At 54.0% G+C, this 16,582-nt stretch overlaps 1 protein-coding gene across 6 annotated transcripts in view; it reads left to right on the forward strand.

Annotated features, from left to right (window-relative positions):
* LOC122382805 (katanin p80 WD40 repeat-containing subunit B1-like) overlaps positions 1-16,582 on the forward strand; it is a 77,634-nt gene that overhangs the window by 9,401 nt on the left and 51,651 nt on the right. The window contains exon 1 of one of the 6 annotated variants that reach the window (XM_043368618.1): positions 7,330-8,105. The exons of the other annotated variants lie outside the window; for them this stretch is intronic. Coding sequence (XP_043224553.1) covers positions 7,913-8,105 — 193 coding nt within the window. The 5' untranslated portion in view covers positions 7,330-7,912. Of the gene's footprint in view, positions 1-7,329; positions 8,106-16,582 lie in introns of those variants that run through there. 6 annotated transcript variants of the gene reach the window in all.

Genomic DNA, 16,582 nt, shown 5'->3' on the forward strand with positions numbered 1-16,582 from the left:
CTCCAAAGCTTTTGGTTGGTGTCAGAGAAAAGCCTGTCTACCCTTGTCGAAGGTTGACTGTCTATAATAGAGGCACCCTCGTGGTAGAGGGTCCCTCGATCCAACACTGCCCTCTCGCAGCGTCTCGTACCGATCTTGGTAGCCGGTGGTCTGCTGGCCAAAGCGGTGGCGCCACCTATGGAAACGGCCGACTGCCTGGAAGATACTGGAAGCAAACTGGAAGATACATTGGTGGGTGAGGTCGGATGGGGGCTGGAGCATTGGGCACTGGGCAGTGAGCACTGAGCAGTCAACGGAGTCGACTTGACCTAACCAGCTGTCTCCGCAGATTTCGATTTTCCAACCTGGCTATGAAAAACACGGACGAACTTTGTGAAAATATCCAATTTCCACCCATGTTCATGGCGAATACCTACATCGATAGGTACCGTTACTTAGCTCGACAGCGATATTTGAATTGCAAAAAAAGCTTTTCAATATCACTGAATTTTCGTCTGCCACCATTGATCGATTATCATATATAATTACGAAACGCTTTTCGTATTTCCTTGAGTCGTGCGGTCGCCGTTCGATCATGTGCCAATGTACCATATCGATATGTCCCACGGGGCTCACTAGGCGGCGATCAGCTGTCGTATTGAAGATACACTGGAGATAAATAAGGAGCAGTTGCTCGTATGCACGTACCACCGTCGATAGTTGATGTACAGGGTGGACCAAAAAGGATGGAAACATTTTGAACTCGCATAAAATATGTGTTATTGCATGCAGGTGACTGAAAATGATACCAAACGAGAGTACATTTCGTGGAAATTCATAATGACATCTCTCTCATCTGCTTTCTCTCGTTTTCAGTCTCCCACAGCAAATGTTCGAAGAGGCCACTTTTGCGAGACAGGCAAAGAGCGGCCCGCCTGGCTGCTGACGCGATAGCCCGATGACACATGTTCGCTGGTTTGGCTCGCACAGCCTTGGTGATCACTCTCTTCAGGTAGCAGATGCCTTTAGAACCTTCCTTGTAGACCTGGCCTTGAGATGACCCCACAGGAAAAAATCCATCGGGGTCAGGTCAGGTGATCAGACAGGCCAGTTCCGACAGGCACTGCGGGATATCAGCCTGTCACCAAAGTGGTTCTCGCTCCACTTGAGCGTTGTTTCGCGATGTGAGGAGGCGCACCGTCTGGCTGGAATCACATGAGGTCCATGAGACTGCCATACTTCGTTTGGGCTCACTTCAACAACTTCTTTAGCGTCGCTTGGTAGCGCTTTTGATCGTCAGCCACGGTGTTGTCGCTCCCATCCTCGAGCCGAAGTGGAACTGACCTGTCTTCTCATCTGACCTATGGATTCCTTTCCTGTGGAGTCATCTCAAGGGCCAGGTCTACAAGGAAGGTTATGTAGGCCTCTGTTATCTGAAAAGAGCGATCACCAAGGCTGTGCGAGTCATACCAGAGGACATGTGTCATCGGGCTATCGCGTCAGCCGGCAGGCGGGCCGCTCTGTGCCTGTCTCGCAAAGATGGCCTCTTCGAACATTTGCTGTGAGACTGAGAGACTGAAAACGAGAGAAAGCAGAGGAGAGAGATGTCATCATGAATTTCCACGAAATGTTCTCTCGTTTGGTATCATTTTCAGTCACCTGCATGCAATAACACATATTTTATGCGAGTTCAAAATGTTTCCATCCTTTTTGGTCCACGCTGTACTGGGCAGCCCCAAGGAAGCGCATCAGCGATGCCGGGATATAGTGGATAGCATTCGATGCTTTTGTGTCACATGCAGCGATAACTACTCATGTTTATTATCACGAGCCGGTGAAGTAACTGGAGGTAACTCTTTGTTGTTGACTTTGCAGATTGTTTCTGTTGTGCGAACCCCTTGGGCTGACCTGTGGGCCGTGTGACATCATCACAAACTTCTCGTCATAAGCTTACCGTCTCCTGCAGGATTTGAGCTTTATGTCGCGGTGCTTTTGTTAATAGTGCTAACACCATGGTCATTTGATGTCTGTATGATACCCACATAGGTTGACATCGTGGAACTCGGGCAGGGATGAGGATCTACTCAGGTTTCTGCGTTCCCGAGGCCTTTTGACTGACTCAATCATCGCAGTTCAATTGGAGCATATCGGTGACATGTAATTAGATCTTAGATAGTGTGAGGTACGCAGGGATGAACTTCGAGCCGAATCGTGAACTGTCGGAAATTTATTGGGCGCGTCTGTCGCATAAATCGACGAGTTTGAATGTGTCCTGATTGGCGACCTCTGGAAAGACTGCTCTGCGGCTCGCCACTGGGCCCGAGGTCGGCGCCTTGTCACTCAGGGCCGTCGGTTCTCGCTGAGCCATGACTTTCCCCAGATCAGCTCCATAACCTGTTCCTGTGAGTTGTGGACAACCGGGGATTTAGCCGATCAAGGATCTGATAGCCCGGCGACACTCGGCTCAGGGTCGTTAGAGTGGCGCTGAGGGCTCATGATGTCGTAACCGCCAGCGTGTGGTCAATGGCAACTCCATCCAGCTGGTACTCCTGTTGGATTCTGGGCGTCATCGGAACAATGTCAACAGCGGCGTCATCGGCACCGTCATCGGGGCACCGTCATCGTCGCCGCGGGTGGCCGTGTGGCGACGCCGTCATCGCCTGTGAGCGGTGACAACTGACGGTGCTCTGTTCTGCTCCACTGCTGATGGTGCTCACTGCTCATGGTGTTGACACTGCTGACGGTGCAACTTACCTAAACTTTTGTCCATGCCGCCATGGATGGCGATCTTCCGTTAGTGACTAGATGGTCACGGGTTGCGTTCCCGCTGCATTATGGTAACGCAAGCGGCCACCCAGGGTTGCTGTCGGCCTGAGTTAGTGGAGATCTTACCGTGGTGAATGGACGTTAGTTTGGCCATCGATACCGTGGGGCGGAGGCCGGGTCTTTGGCGTGCCGTCTGATTGGGATAAATGAGGGTGATTTATGAATTTTGATTAGGTGGTGTCGTTTTTCCTTGTCGCCAGAGAATCTGCATAAATTCGCGTCAGCCAAGCCCTGGCATGCTGTGGCCACGTCCCGCGTCCGTAATCAATTTTGTGCATAAAACCATAATCCTCTGACGGAAACTTCATTGGAAATGTTTGAATTAGCTCCTTGCATCTTGCTAAATGGCACATTTACGATCGACTATAATTTTCAGTGTCTCAAGGGTCACGGCTTCCTTGCTCGTGGTTCTGCCCCGTTGGCCATTTCATCTCGGGTGGACAGGAGAGGAGCCGGACACGAGTGACGTAACCGTGACGTCATAATGACGCCCTGCCAGGGGGAGGCACTCGCCTTGGCCGTATATGGGCCAGAATGTCTAACGATTTCCGCCATGTTGTGTATACCAAAGTCTTGAAAAGTTGATCACTGCAATCAAACTGCAAGCATGAAGCAGCAGCACTTTTGAGTAGTGTACCTCTCACTAAACTGCACCTCTGCTACCGTATATGCGATTTATATTTCTGGTATACACAACATGGCGGAAATCGATAGACAAAAACAAGTCACCAATGCTCCTTCCAGTATATATTAGAGTTCAGTGCGCCCTGCCTATCTGTAAGAATCTTGGCCCTGCCCACGTGCCGTAGTGCCAATAGACCCTCCCTGGTGATGGATCGCGATGTGACCTCTGATCAAGGGCAGCCCGCCCAACACAGGCGCGGAGAAACGGTGAAACCTATGCAGATCTCACGAACACAGCCCACAGCATGAGGCTTATAGCTGACGAACAAGTATCCGCCTTGAACCCATGATCCTGATAAATTTGGGCCGTAGTTTGAACATCATTCAGTAGCGTCTAGTGCCATTGAAGCCCGACTGAATGATTTCTTTAGTTTTCTGTTGTTTTTTTGCCCAATGATTTCATGGAAATGCTGCTGGAAAATGTATTTAAATAGCATCTAAAGCGAAAGTAATTGTATTTTAACAATCGCCTGTTTTCTCTCGTCATCATTCTTTGATGGATGACTCTTCATTTAGTAGAGACGTCAGGCGGTTACATTAATCATTTTATATTTATACTCAGCCTATTTGTATTTTTCTCTCATAGGAAAGCGGCATTGTCGGACTGTTTCGGGTGCTGACCGCGGTTGATGGACGAGCTCCTGAGAATCTGATTCACACGATCGGGGCTGATGGTTCTCACGGGTGATGCGGTAGCCGGCTACTGGTCCCGTTTTGGAGTTCCCGGAGCTTGTTTACCTAGCCGTCAAGCTCCGTTCGATAGTGCACTCCTAAGCCTGTCGTTCTAGTCGCCTCTCCTGTCGATATTATTGTGGTAACGGTGGGTCGCACGTGGGTTTGACCGCCCGTGAGTCGTGCACCCCCGTCCGTGGGTTCGGCCGGCCGTGGGCGAGATCCCGAGTGATGGCTATCGGGGTGTTTCTGCGGCGACTTTCTCGTCGGTCTCTCCTCTGACGGTTCCGTCACACGGCCCACGCAGACGGCGCACCCGGGTGTGCCGGTGGTGAAACACCCGCCGAGTCTGTCAGTGGAACGGCGAGGAGGTTTGGCTCACAGTCAGAAAGGTGCACTATGCTTTTTTGCTTGGGTCTTTTTGCTCTAAGTTATTGTGGTTTCTATGACTGGGTGACTGTTGAGCTCAAATTAGGTATATGTCAGTTGTCATGGAAAATATTTGATCCTGCCGGATCAAAATTTAACGGAATGGTCATGACTAATGACTATTCGATGTTGTCTAGAAACTGCGACACCGGTGACAGGCCGGGAGTAACGGCAAGCGATAGTGGGGGGGGGGGGGGGGGAAGGAAGGAGCACAAGGAATGACCTGGCTAGCTAGTGTGGTACTCCATTTCATTGGCTTACTAGTGCTGTCATTTGCACATGATTTATTTGCATTTTGCAAAGATTAGTGTCGTTTCTTGTAACCATAGTATATTCAGAATTCAGATTGTAGATGGCAATTTGATAGGACTGGTTTATTCGAGCTAGGTAACAGAGACAGTCTTGGATTGCGTGTCTGTGGTATTAGAATTTTAATGAATTCATATTTACTTGAAAACACTTAAGCTATTTATTACCTACATGACAAGCCATGCATTCATGCCTCCAAGAGTGTGGTTACATTAATTCATTTAGCCGCTACTGTGCATCATTTTGCATTGTTCCTCGAAATGCGTGACATTTGGTTGCGCACGCTTTTTGTTCACCATGGTGTTTAACTTCACATTTCCATTGGAAACATGCTGTTGTTTCTACTGATCGATTGGGGATAAGTCGGGCCGTGTCGCTGTCGTTTGTTATTGATTAGACGCCATGGTTCGGACCGGGCGCGCCTGGTGGTCCGTCTGTGCAGCGATGGGTCCATCAGTCCCCTCCCCCTCCGTCCTTGGACTCACCTGGGCGACTAATGCCCCGCGTTAACAGCCGGTGAGAGGGCCCCGTGACGACACGGTACGCCGGGACGATGGTGGACATCCGGTCAGGACGACCAGAACCCCTCGGAGGGCCGGTGGCCACCCCTCGCCGCGCTGGCTACCCGTCCCGCCCACACACAGCACACCTGCCCACTGGACGACGCAATGGCTCCGCCAGCAGTGCAGGATAGCGCTGGACACGGGGCGGGAAACGAGCAATGATAATGTTTGATTTTTCTTTATAAGGAAAAATATGAAGTGATGTGGGGTAAAATTTGGGGATTGCGACCTATATTGACCGTTTCATTTACTGGGAAGAATTGTTAAAGGGACCCTCCCGGCTCCCACCTTCAAAAAAGTTTATGAATTGGCATGAAAGTGATGTCGCTCGGTTCAGAAAGAGCGAAAACGAATATCTACCAAATTTCACCGAAAAATATTCACCGGTTTTCAAGATATTAAACTTTTACTTTTGTTTACTTTTTGGGATATCCGCTGTTCCTAGCGACTTTATTTGGAAGCAATAGTTTGGCAGCTGAAAGTGCGGCACTTGTTGCGCGCAAAGCAGCATATACCACCGCGTGCTACAAAACGTTTTTGTCAAACATTTAAAAATCGTTAGATATCTGCGCTGACGTCACACATTCAGAGGGGTATTCCTATGCATTAGCCCCTCTGAATCAAAATGCTGCAATTTTGAAATTCAATATTTCCGATTTAAGGCATTTCTCGATGTTGTGAGTGCCGAAACCGGTAATTGTGAGCCAGGGACCCCATTTTGGCTATCTCAACTCAAATCTAATGTTAAGGTTGGAGGGTCCCTTTAAGCCGCAATGTATTATTGACTGCTATGCTAACAGTGGTGCCTTCAAAGCATTCATTCAGTGGTAGAATTATAAAATGGGTCCGTTTTCTAATTGTGATTGATAGGTGAGTGCAGTGATTAAAATCCAATTGGGAGCGTTTGCCGCTTGTGTTTGTTTGCCCATTTCGCCGCTGGCAAAGTTGGACCGCATTGCGATGCGATCCAACTGACCGCGCGCGGCGGTGTTGTGGTCCGACTGCGGTCCGGCCCTCCTGCCGCGGACTGACCGCACGGCTCCTGAAAGCTATAGGATCGTCCTGTGATCCAGCTGCGCTTATCTCCTGGCGACTTAGCTTTCTGCCCCCAGAGCCATGGCGAGTACATGTGGGTGCTCACTTCCCAAGTTCTGAGACCGACGACTCGATAATGTTATGTATTCCCATCGGTTCTGAGACGATGTCAGGCGTAGGCCTTGGTCATCCAACCAGAGTCCGAGGGATTCGCCAACTTCCCGAAATGACTCTCCGACTCCTCATAATGACTCGCCGAATCCTGAAGTGACTCTTTAGCTCCTGACGTGACTCGTTTCCCACAGACGAGCCGCCGGGCCACCGTGAGTGTGTTCACAGCTGACTGGGCCCCGGTCTGCGGTCATTATTGGACCGATGTTACCTGTCGATTGGTGTCGCCGTCCGATGACTCGACTGGCGATCCGCTGGTGGGAGCTACAGTCGAGAAACTTCTTTCTTTTTGTAAAAGTTGTGTTTTCCACTTATTTATCTCCCTTCCATTATTTTACATAGTTCTAATTTCTGTCCTCGTTGACGGTTGAAAGGCTTGGGTGCGTGGTTGGTTCAAGTGAATGCCTGGATTTGAGTGTTTTGACCTGCCAGCTAGTATACATGGCAGGTGTAAGCTTCATCCCAGTATCCCTAGCTTTGCTTTGCTTGTTTCAACTTTGTCCGCTGCCGTCACAGTCCCGCCTTGCGGTGCGCTGACCGGTCGGAAGGTTTGCACCTCCACGGCGCTCTACCTGGCGAGTTCCACTACGGACCGTCGTCGGCAGGTGGCGCTGGTTTTGCACCTCGCCGCGCGCGCGCACCGGCACCGTCGCCGCCGCTCCGTTCAGGCAGTAGTACGACGACCGTCAGCCGAGAAGGTTCCGTGCGCCGTCGATCGTGTGTCCCAACAGCTGACTGCTGAGACGAACTGTGTAGACTGTGAAGGAACACTGCGGGAACATTGGTGTGCAATTCGCTGTCTGTGGTTGGTGAAGTCATCGGCGCAATACTCGTGGCTGTGACCTATTGAGTGGCGTAGAGTTTCCTTGGTTACTCCGACGCTTTCGTGACTGAATTACGCTCGCGGACTGATCGATCAGCCAGGACTTCGTGGCCGAACTATGAGCTAACCCTCGCTCGGGAGTTGGATTAGGACTGGTGTGAAACGCGGACTAAGTGTGCCTGGTCCAGCGGCTGCGTGCGTCCCTGGTTTTCATCGTGTTCATCCGTGAGCTGTCCTCAACACCGCTGTGTCATTCGCTACTGGTCGCTGCAGTAGAGAAAAACGCGCCGGGGCCTTCGGGTCTCCTCCGTCGTACCGGGGCCGGCGGCGCGCTCCCTGACCGCGCCGGCCCGCCGAGCTCACCGGGACCGGCGAGCGTGGCACAAAGACCGAACACCGAGAGCCGGTGAGAGCGACGCGCATGCAGGCCGGCGCCGGCAGCGTGACAGCGCCTCGAGCCATGCGGGACCAGCTGCGGCCGGCCTCCTCGCGACAGCGGCTCACCGACGGGCCCGGTAGCGCGCGCTCGCTGCCGCGCAAGTTCCGCCGCGGCTCGCCGTCGCCGGCGACGCGACGCGCCCGCGCGGCGGCGCGCACCATCGCCTATTCGCAAGGTGGGTGGATGAGTCAGGGGACGGGGAAGGCCGCAGGAGGGATGCCGGCGGCGGTGGACAGGAAACGGCCGCTCGGCAGGAACGGTGGGAGACAGGAAACCGACCAACCGTCCGACCGACCGCTCCACGGCGTCTCGGGGGGGGGGGGGGGAGGGAGGGAGGGAAACGCTGAACACCTGGCTCGCCGTGCTCGACACGCCGCGCCGCGACAGGTCACATGCTGAGTTTGTTTGTCTGTCCTAGTGCTCCTGCTGGACCCATCTAAACTTTGGGCTGTTCGCTAGTGGGTGGTGTGACTGCGATGTCGGAGTTTCCTGGATTGTGTATACTTTCCTCTCGTACCAAGTCAGGTCAGGTCAGGTCAGGCAAGGTCAGTTGGTTCGCTGAACCCTCTCCCATCCAGATGTCCTTGTCCCTCTGTTGTGAACTTGTGACTCCCGCCGGCCTGTATTATAGCCTCGCGGGGGCGGCGGCACGATTAGCTATGCACCATTGCACAGTGCATCGACCGGCTTTGTTTTCCTCATGGACATCACCCACCGAGCGGCACGGGGCTGATGACTCGCCGTCGGGCCTTTGTCCCTGCTCGACACCCGGTGGGCGGAGAGCGAGACCCGCCCGGCGGGAGAACGCATTGCGAAATCAGCCGCTCTTGTGCTCCGACATCGCGCGGAATGTCAGACTGTCAGCCAAACGGGCGCCGAGCACTGGTCGGTGCCGAGGTGAAGTGCCTCGTCAGTCGACGTCGAGAGGCGCCCGAACGGTGGCAGAAATGGTAACGATGACGGGGCCGATGACGGTGGCGGAAACGGGTGTGTTTATTGTTGTGTTTCATAACTTTCCCCTCACGCACTGCCACGCTGACCTTGGAGGCAAGTTTGAACTGACCATGTGACGGTCACACTGACGGCTACCGATGATGACGGTACGGATGACGAAGACGAACAATGACGCCGCGATGGCGTGTCTTCAGCCCCCCTCCCCACAGTCAGCGTCACCGACAGATGGGATCGTGACGCCGTGACGCCCGCGCTGAGTCACGCCGTGACGCCTGACGTGACGCCGGCGTGACGCGCTCAGTTCCGGACTGTGACGCGGACCTCTGCGTTCAGCCCTTTAGCCGCGACTAGCGGCTCCTTTTGGTTATCAACCCTTTTGTATGTTTTCGGATTCATGACACTACATCAAAGTACCGACGTTTGGATGCTTCACAGGATTATTCAAAGCACCGATGTCGATGTTTGTGACTAAGAAAGCGGGTCATCGCCTGCGAGGGAGTCCCTGGCCGCCTTCTTTGTGTGGCTTATTAGACCCGTATTGACGCACTCGCTCACCTGCACGTTTTTGCCCTGGGACGGGAAATATGTGCTCACGACCTACCCCGATACTGGTGGACGCGGCCGTGGCAGCGGCGCCTCGCGACACGCGGCTCCGGCGATGTTAGTTCAAAAACAGGGGAGTTTGGTGTCGCGCGGGGGACCGTGACATCACGATGCGCGACCGGGGCTGGAGGTGTTTCACGAGCTCACGACGCCACTTTTTAGCTTTGCACTTCAGTGCTTTAATAATTCTGGCGCGTGTATCGCGGCAGATCAAAAGATAAATCACTTAATCAACCAGTTGGTGTTCCTATCTATCAAGGGTTAGAACTTGAGATTGCTTTACCTTCAGGCTATTTCTATAAGCACTATTCAAGGGTTTTATTTACGGAAGTTCTGCATCAACTTGTCGATACGATGCAACCGGCCGATAATACTCCATCATTATCTAGTGCAGCTGCCATCTATCTCAGAGTCAAGCGGCCGATCGGTACACAGTACATACATTCGACTGCAGTACACAGATGCCATTCATTGGAAGTCCTTACGGCACTTCAGTCTCCTAAGCCACCATCAGCCGTGATATCACCTGCGCTATCGCACTCGTGCGTCACTCGCCCATCATCTCAGACGTTTTCTCGGAAGTGCGATCACGTTTTAAATCTGTGACACCGTTCGGATGACCTAAACCGTGCCATTTCGAGCGATAGCGTCTCTTGTTGGCTCTCAGCTATTGCCGGTTGGTAGCGTTGTATTATTGGCGGACGGGTCACAATAGACCGGCTCCCGTGTCGACCGGTGTGGTCTCTATCCCTCGGGTAGCGACCGGCGCCGGGCAAAACATGTGTTTACCGACACCGATTGATGCTGTGGGAGGGGACGGGGCCGGACGGCACGCCCCGCTTTGTTGCAGAAGGCTGAGCGCAGCGAACGGTGGCGGGCGATATCACGGTCAGGGGGGGGGGGGGGGGCGTTGGCGCTGGTCACAGCTAGCGCGCTTGGGTGCTCAGATGACCTGGTTGATGTCCATGTGTCTCACTCTCACTCTGGTCAGCAAAGCTCAGTAAGTTGCTGATTGCTACTGCGCGGGCCGGTATGTGGCAACGCTCTTGGCAACTCTGCAGGCCCGGCGCGGTGACTTCGGTCAGCAGTGTCAGGGCCGGGGTCAGCCGCGGATTGGCCGCACGCTCTCCGTACTGTGGAAGGTCGCCAGCCGAACGGCCGTTGGAGAGGACACTCCCTCGGCCGAGCGACGGTTGGAGCCGGCCGGATCGGCGCGCCTTATTAGGAGGCGCACAGGTGGGCCTGTCCGGCGGTGGGTGCGATCCTGGGGCCCGTGCCGGGAGCTGCCAGGACCAGCAACGGTCACCGGGTCCCCACAATCGTTAGAGGTGTGCAGGTGGAGTGGATGGATGCTGTGACGTGATGCGCATACGATAAGCGAATGCTCAGACGACAGACAGCGCTTGTTTACTGCTTCATTAGCGTGCTGCAGGAATTTGATGGCACGGCTGCAGAGCTTATTGGGTGTTGGGTATGTTGTGATGCTAGATAGTTTGTTCCCGTGTCTTTTCTTATGCCCTGGCTACTCTCGTGGTCTGTTTGGTCTCCAATCGAGCGATTTTCTCGACGATCTTGTTGGGAGAATGTCCAGGTGGCCGGTGACCTCCCGCGTCCGACGAGCGCCCGTCTCCGCCACTGAAGGTCATCTCCGTCAGCGCAGCCAGCCGCAGAGTTTTTATCAATGAATTACCAATGGCCCCAGCTCCTGGTCGACCCGCTGATCGCGTCGATAAGGACCGGGCGGGGGCGTTCCGTGCGCTGTCTCCAGCTCTATGTTTGATGCCCGAACCGTGTCTATTTACATCGGCGTCCGTGAACGGAATTGATGGCGTTCCGTTCGTGCTGCCTATGACAGCGTTTCTCCGGGGACTGTGCGTGAGCCGCACGTAGAACACGCGAGATCGCCGCCGCTCTCGAGCACCGGGGTCACCGCGCTCGTGGGGTCGCCGTCTTCGAATGAGGCAAAGAAAGGCTGTTTTCGAAACCCTCACTTGGGAACTCATGGCTAAGTAGGTGTTATTGCTGTGGGTGTTAATTTCTGCTGGCTAGGACATCTGATCGCGTGTAAAGCGTTCGCTGGTTTGGTTGCCCCTGAGAGACCATAAACGTTGGAATCAAAGGCCCATGAACGAATGGCTTTGTCCCACTTATATCAGGAGAAATCAAATCCTTGTTAAACCACCCTTTCTCACAACGGAGTAGAGGTCACTCCAATTTTCAGTTCTCTCCAACGATAGGCGTTATTCAGTGATCATTAAGTTTCTCGGGCTGTGCGATAGGCCAAAATCACAGCGTTATCCCATGTTCAGAATTGCCGTAGGAGTCCCCTCTCGACTGCTTTCGATCGCGCTATCTCGGCTCGTCCGTTAGATATGCTTGGTCAGACGGGCTTTGGCTTACTACGGACGCCTAGAGAGACACAGTGGTGCTGGCAAACTAATATGGAGGCACAGCGTTCTCTGAACAGCTACCGTCTCTGCATGGCGCACCGCTTTGCTGAGCAGTTTGGTTCAAAAGCTTGGCTCTGTTTTACATGGATGGGGAAACCACAAGAAAGTCACTCTCAGTTTTCCGAGGTCGGTTTTAAGTAACTCTGAACATCAGCCTGTGAGAGAAGGCTGGCCGGCCCCATTTGACCATGACACTCTCGTCTTGAGGCGCGACCGGGGCGTCGGATGCCGTGCCCTTACCATGGGCGCGGTCTGTCCACCCACCCATTCACTCAGTCGTCCTACAGAGTGATCAGGGTGACCCTCCGGCGCCGGCCTTCGGTGCCGTCTGGAGGCTGTCCGCCCATTTGACCGTCACCAGCGCCCACACAGCTTCACTGATCGGTGAGATCGGTTACTGTGGCTGCTGGTGCTGTTTGGCGGGGCTGGTCGTGGTCACGAAACTGATAGTGCAACCCTACGGTCAATGCGTGGAGCTCATAGACTGATTGCCCTTCAGAAAAACGGGCAGGAAAAGCAAGTGGGTCGCGTCTTTGATTTCAGCCCTACATGTGTGCTATAATAACGACGCCTTATATTTTTGTCGCATTGCATCAGACTTGTTGCGATCGACCCATGCTGGTTCCCAAGAAACATTAGGTATGCAAATGGCATGCAGGCCATTGCTTACAGTGCGGATTCCGATATTGATATATTCTGCGAAGCGAGTGTCGTGGAACTGGCTCCCTGCCCCGTCTGCGGTCACGACTAGACATTCCAGCTGTGACCCGATCGTCGGCCCCTGCTCCGCCGACCCTAACGAAGGCTGCCGCATTATTACATATGCGACTCATTATAGTCACTTGTCACCAAGGGGTGCCGAGATCTAGTCTGCCATAGCTCACCTAGGCCTGTCGTATCCCGCCATGCAGATCAGCCGTGTTCTGCCATGGCCTGCGATACTCTGTCTTGTCGGTCAGCCTTGGCTCGCTGACCGCCCTGGCCCGTCGTGTCGTGCCATGTCACCGACCGGGTCACAGATCGACCGTTCCGGGAACGCGGCCCGATCGGGGCCACCTGTCGACCCGTCGTGTCGCGCCGTGACGTGACGTGACCCGCTGGCGTGTCGTGACGCCGCGGTGACCGGTGACGACGTGACGATGGCGCAAGGCGAGCTCGGCACGCTGGAAACGAGCTGGCTGTCGTGACGGTTCTGCTAGATCAACAAGCCGTCTGGGCGGGCCGTCCCGCCTGCGGAAGATGGGACCGAAAACGCTTCTTCCAGCTTTAGTGTGTTGCTCGTGCTGTAGGGTCCGTTTGTTGTCACCGCGCCGGCTACCGTTTGACAACGGTTTGTCGCGCTATGGTCATGTCGCGCCGCCACCGGACGGAGCGACTCCATTGCCGGCCATGTGACCGGTTTGACATGCGGTGGTCGGTGTAGAACATGCGGTGCCTGGTTACTGGTTTGAATGAACGCCATCTCGCCCAGCCGGTGTATGCGGGCGGAGTGTCACTGCTCCGGCTGTCAGCGACTGAGGTCGGGCTGTCATTGAGCGATTGAGTCACCGTGTGTGTCAAGCCGTGGGCTGCAGAGAGACGGGCGGGCGTCTGACCTGGCTTCTTTGGAGGTGGTCACATCTGGGCGTGAGCGTGAGCGTGGGCTTGATTGTTAGTGTGAGCGTGAGTGTTAGCGTGAGCCTGAATGCTGTAGACCAGGTGTCTGGCTCGAAGGTGTGGGCTGCGCCGGACGCCGGCGTTAACACGCGCACTGCAGCGGGTCTGAGCCGAACACGAACTGCAGGGGGGGTTGAAAACAACCCCCCCCCCCCCTGAGATCTCGAAAACGGCGCAACGTAGCGACAAGCGGTAAACGGCGTTGGATAGGTTGAGATGAGATCTACAAGAAATACTAAGATCATTTTTGGGTCAGGTCAAAAACGAGGTCACCAGAGGTCACCGAAGACAAAATGTTACGATTTTCACAACAGGAATTTCGCGGTAGTTTTTTTTGAATAACTTGTCTTGCACACAAGACAGAGGATCGATTCGAACGCCATCGTTCTTAGCTCGTCAAGGCGCATCGAATGATATATGATATGACCTCGAAAGGTCAAGTTGAAAAATTGACCTCAGGTCAAGGTCATGACCTGACCGAAATAGGTCATGTTGCATATCATTCGATCCGCATTGACGAGAAAAACACGATAAACGTCGAACGGAGTCTCTATCTCTATTCAATCCCAAGTTATTGAAGAAAAACCGCTGGTGACCTCAGGTGACCTAAGATGACCTGGAGATCACCTTCCAAAGGTCATAAGTGATATGTTTCGGTGAAATCAGCAACAGGGACCTGTAATACTATGATCCTGAGCGTATTGAAGTCATAGGATGGCATTCAGAGTAAGTTGAAATTTCTCCCATTGACTTATAATGGGCCGGTCGCAAAAATGACCTGACCTTAGGTCATCGATATAAAAATTCCGAGATATACAAGTTGTAGCTCGTGATGACTTTACTATTTCCTGTGGGTTTCAAGATCATATCTCAACAACTGTGGGCTTGGTGGGATTGCAAACTTCGAAATTTACGTTTCGAGGTAGGGTCACTAGACCTGACCTGGTGACCTGACCATAGGTCACCTGGGGTCAAAATTTTTACTCAAGGTGTGCAAAAGTTGGGAGAACAGGTATGCAAAATTTGGCGGCGCTACGCGCCGCCGTTTTCTCGCGATTTGCGAAAAACCACAGGGGGGGGGGGTGAAAACAACCCCCCCTGCAGTGCGCGTGTTAATCGTTTCGCCCCTGCCACCCACCTCCGTCGGCGGTAATTGGAGCGTCGGCCGCCCCCGGCCACCTGAGCCGATGATGGTGGCGGACGGACGCGCCGCGCGGCCAGGTGTGGTCCCCTCACCTGTCTCCCTCCCCTTCCCGTCCGTCGGTCCCGTCTCGTTCCGTCTCCCTCCAGCGGCGCCGGAGCGGCCGCAGACGCCTCAAGGTCGTGAGGTCGCCGCCGGCCGCGGCTGAGGGTTGTCGGCCGCTGCTCCCGGTCACGGAGAGGTGCCCCCGAGGCTCCACCCGCCCCCGCCAGGCGCTGTCAACGGCCGCTGAGTCGCTGGCCGGCGCGATCCGAGTCAAACGGTGACAGAGCGTCTGCCACCTGCGGCCAATGCACCCGCCCGCAGCGCATTGAAATTCGGCAGAGCAGGTGCTGCTAGTCGCGCAAGTGCATTGCTGCATGTTCATAGCACGGGCACTGCGCCGGTACAGCTTTCTGTTGTTTTATTATGCTGGATTCCTTCGTCTGTTGTGTCGGGGTGTGTGAGCCTGAGTCGGAATTCAGCGCGGGCCTGTTTGTCTGTGTGAAGGCAGCCCAGCTGGGCTCCGAGGCGGCACAATCCACCTCTCGGCCGGCCCAACACGCGCGGCGTGCGACACAGTCTGACAGTACGGATTACATACGGCGGTGACGTGGTTCGCCGGCCCGACATCCAGCCCCGCTCCAGTGGAGGAGCGCCCAGGCCCACACGCGCTGCGGGCCGGCCGTGGTGTCGAGCTCTGCGCCCAGAGAGCGAGCGGAGACCGGTTTCAGCTGTGATCCGCCCTCGATTCGGGTGGCCGCGTGGGAGCTCTGGCGAACGGCCTTGTCGGTCACTGTGTGATTGTTTGCCAAAGCCGGCTCTGCAGGAGGCTGTCGGACCAGAAACTGTGCAACCGCGGCTGGTGAATTTACCAGCGTTTTAAAGCCGCTACCATATTTTTAGTTTAAAAACAATTTGGGAGATCGAATAAAGAATTGATCGGCGGCCCACCTCTTGCCCTTTTTGTTGATTGTCACATAGTATTTGTATTGGTATTGTTTAAAAATATTCCAAAGCTCCATAATATAACATGGATATACCGAGTGCCAAATCAGGTTAAAAGGGAACAACAAGACTTTTGTTGTTCATAACACAAAGCAATCACCCTCATCGCTCACAATCCTAGTTTGTCACTCCGACCTTGGCGGGCGGGCTGCGGATCGGACTGTATCAGCATCACTGTCAGTGAATGCCATCCCCGCCACTGCTGCGTGGATGGAACAAGTGCGTTTGTTGTCAACTGGTCTATACGCTCGTCAATGTACGGAATCCCCAGCGCTGGGTCGGCACTGATACACCACTTGCAACGCTGTTAGACAAGGGCCGTGTTCGGACTGCCGACGCGGGATCATGTTTCCGTTCGTGACAGTTGTGGAGGGCAAGATCAGCACGATATGGGCTTCAACACTGAGTCGTCCGGCTTCCGTTCTCCCGGTCGTGCCATGCCGTGTCACACGGGAATATATTGAGAAAGGCACGCCGGCTGCAGCCGTGTTAGCCGAATGACCGAGTGATGTTCGAGATATTGTCATATGTCGTGCAGACAAACGGAAGTGAAATCGGTATATCTATGGGTTTATGGAACAACGGTTTGATGTTAACCCTCTGCAGGAAGCATGTTGGTGTGGTTGTGCATTATTGCAGTGAGTGGTCGATTTCTTATATTTCATGCATAGTACACTGATGCTCCTTTGTGGACTATCCTGTATTCAAAACATTCCCATCATCCCTGTGCGTTTGCACTTCTTTGAGTGGTTGTGCGCTGGGCACTTCGCTGAGTGTTGTTTGTCCAATGCTCAACCACTC

Source organism: Amphibalanus amphitrite, unplaced genomic scaffold, assembly GCF_019059575.1.
Source record: "Amphibalanus amphitrite isolate SeventyFive unplaced genomic scaffold, NRLGWU_Aamphi_draft 000012F_arrow, whole genome shotgun sequence".
In the NCBI taxonomy this organism is placed as follows: Eukaryota; Metazoa; Arthropoda; class Thecostraca; order Balanomorpha; family Balanidae; genus Amphibalanus; species Amphibalanus amphitrite.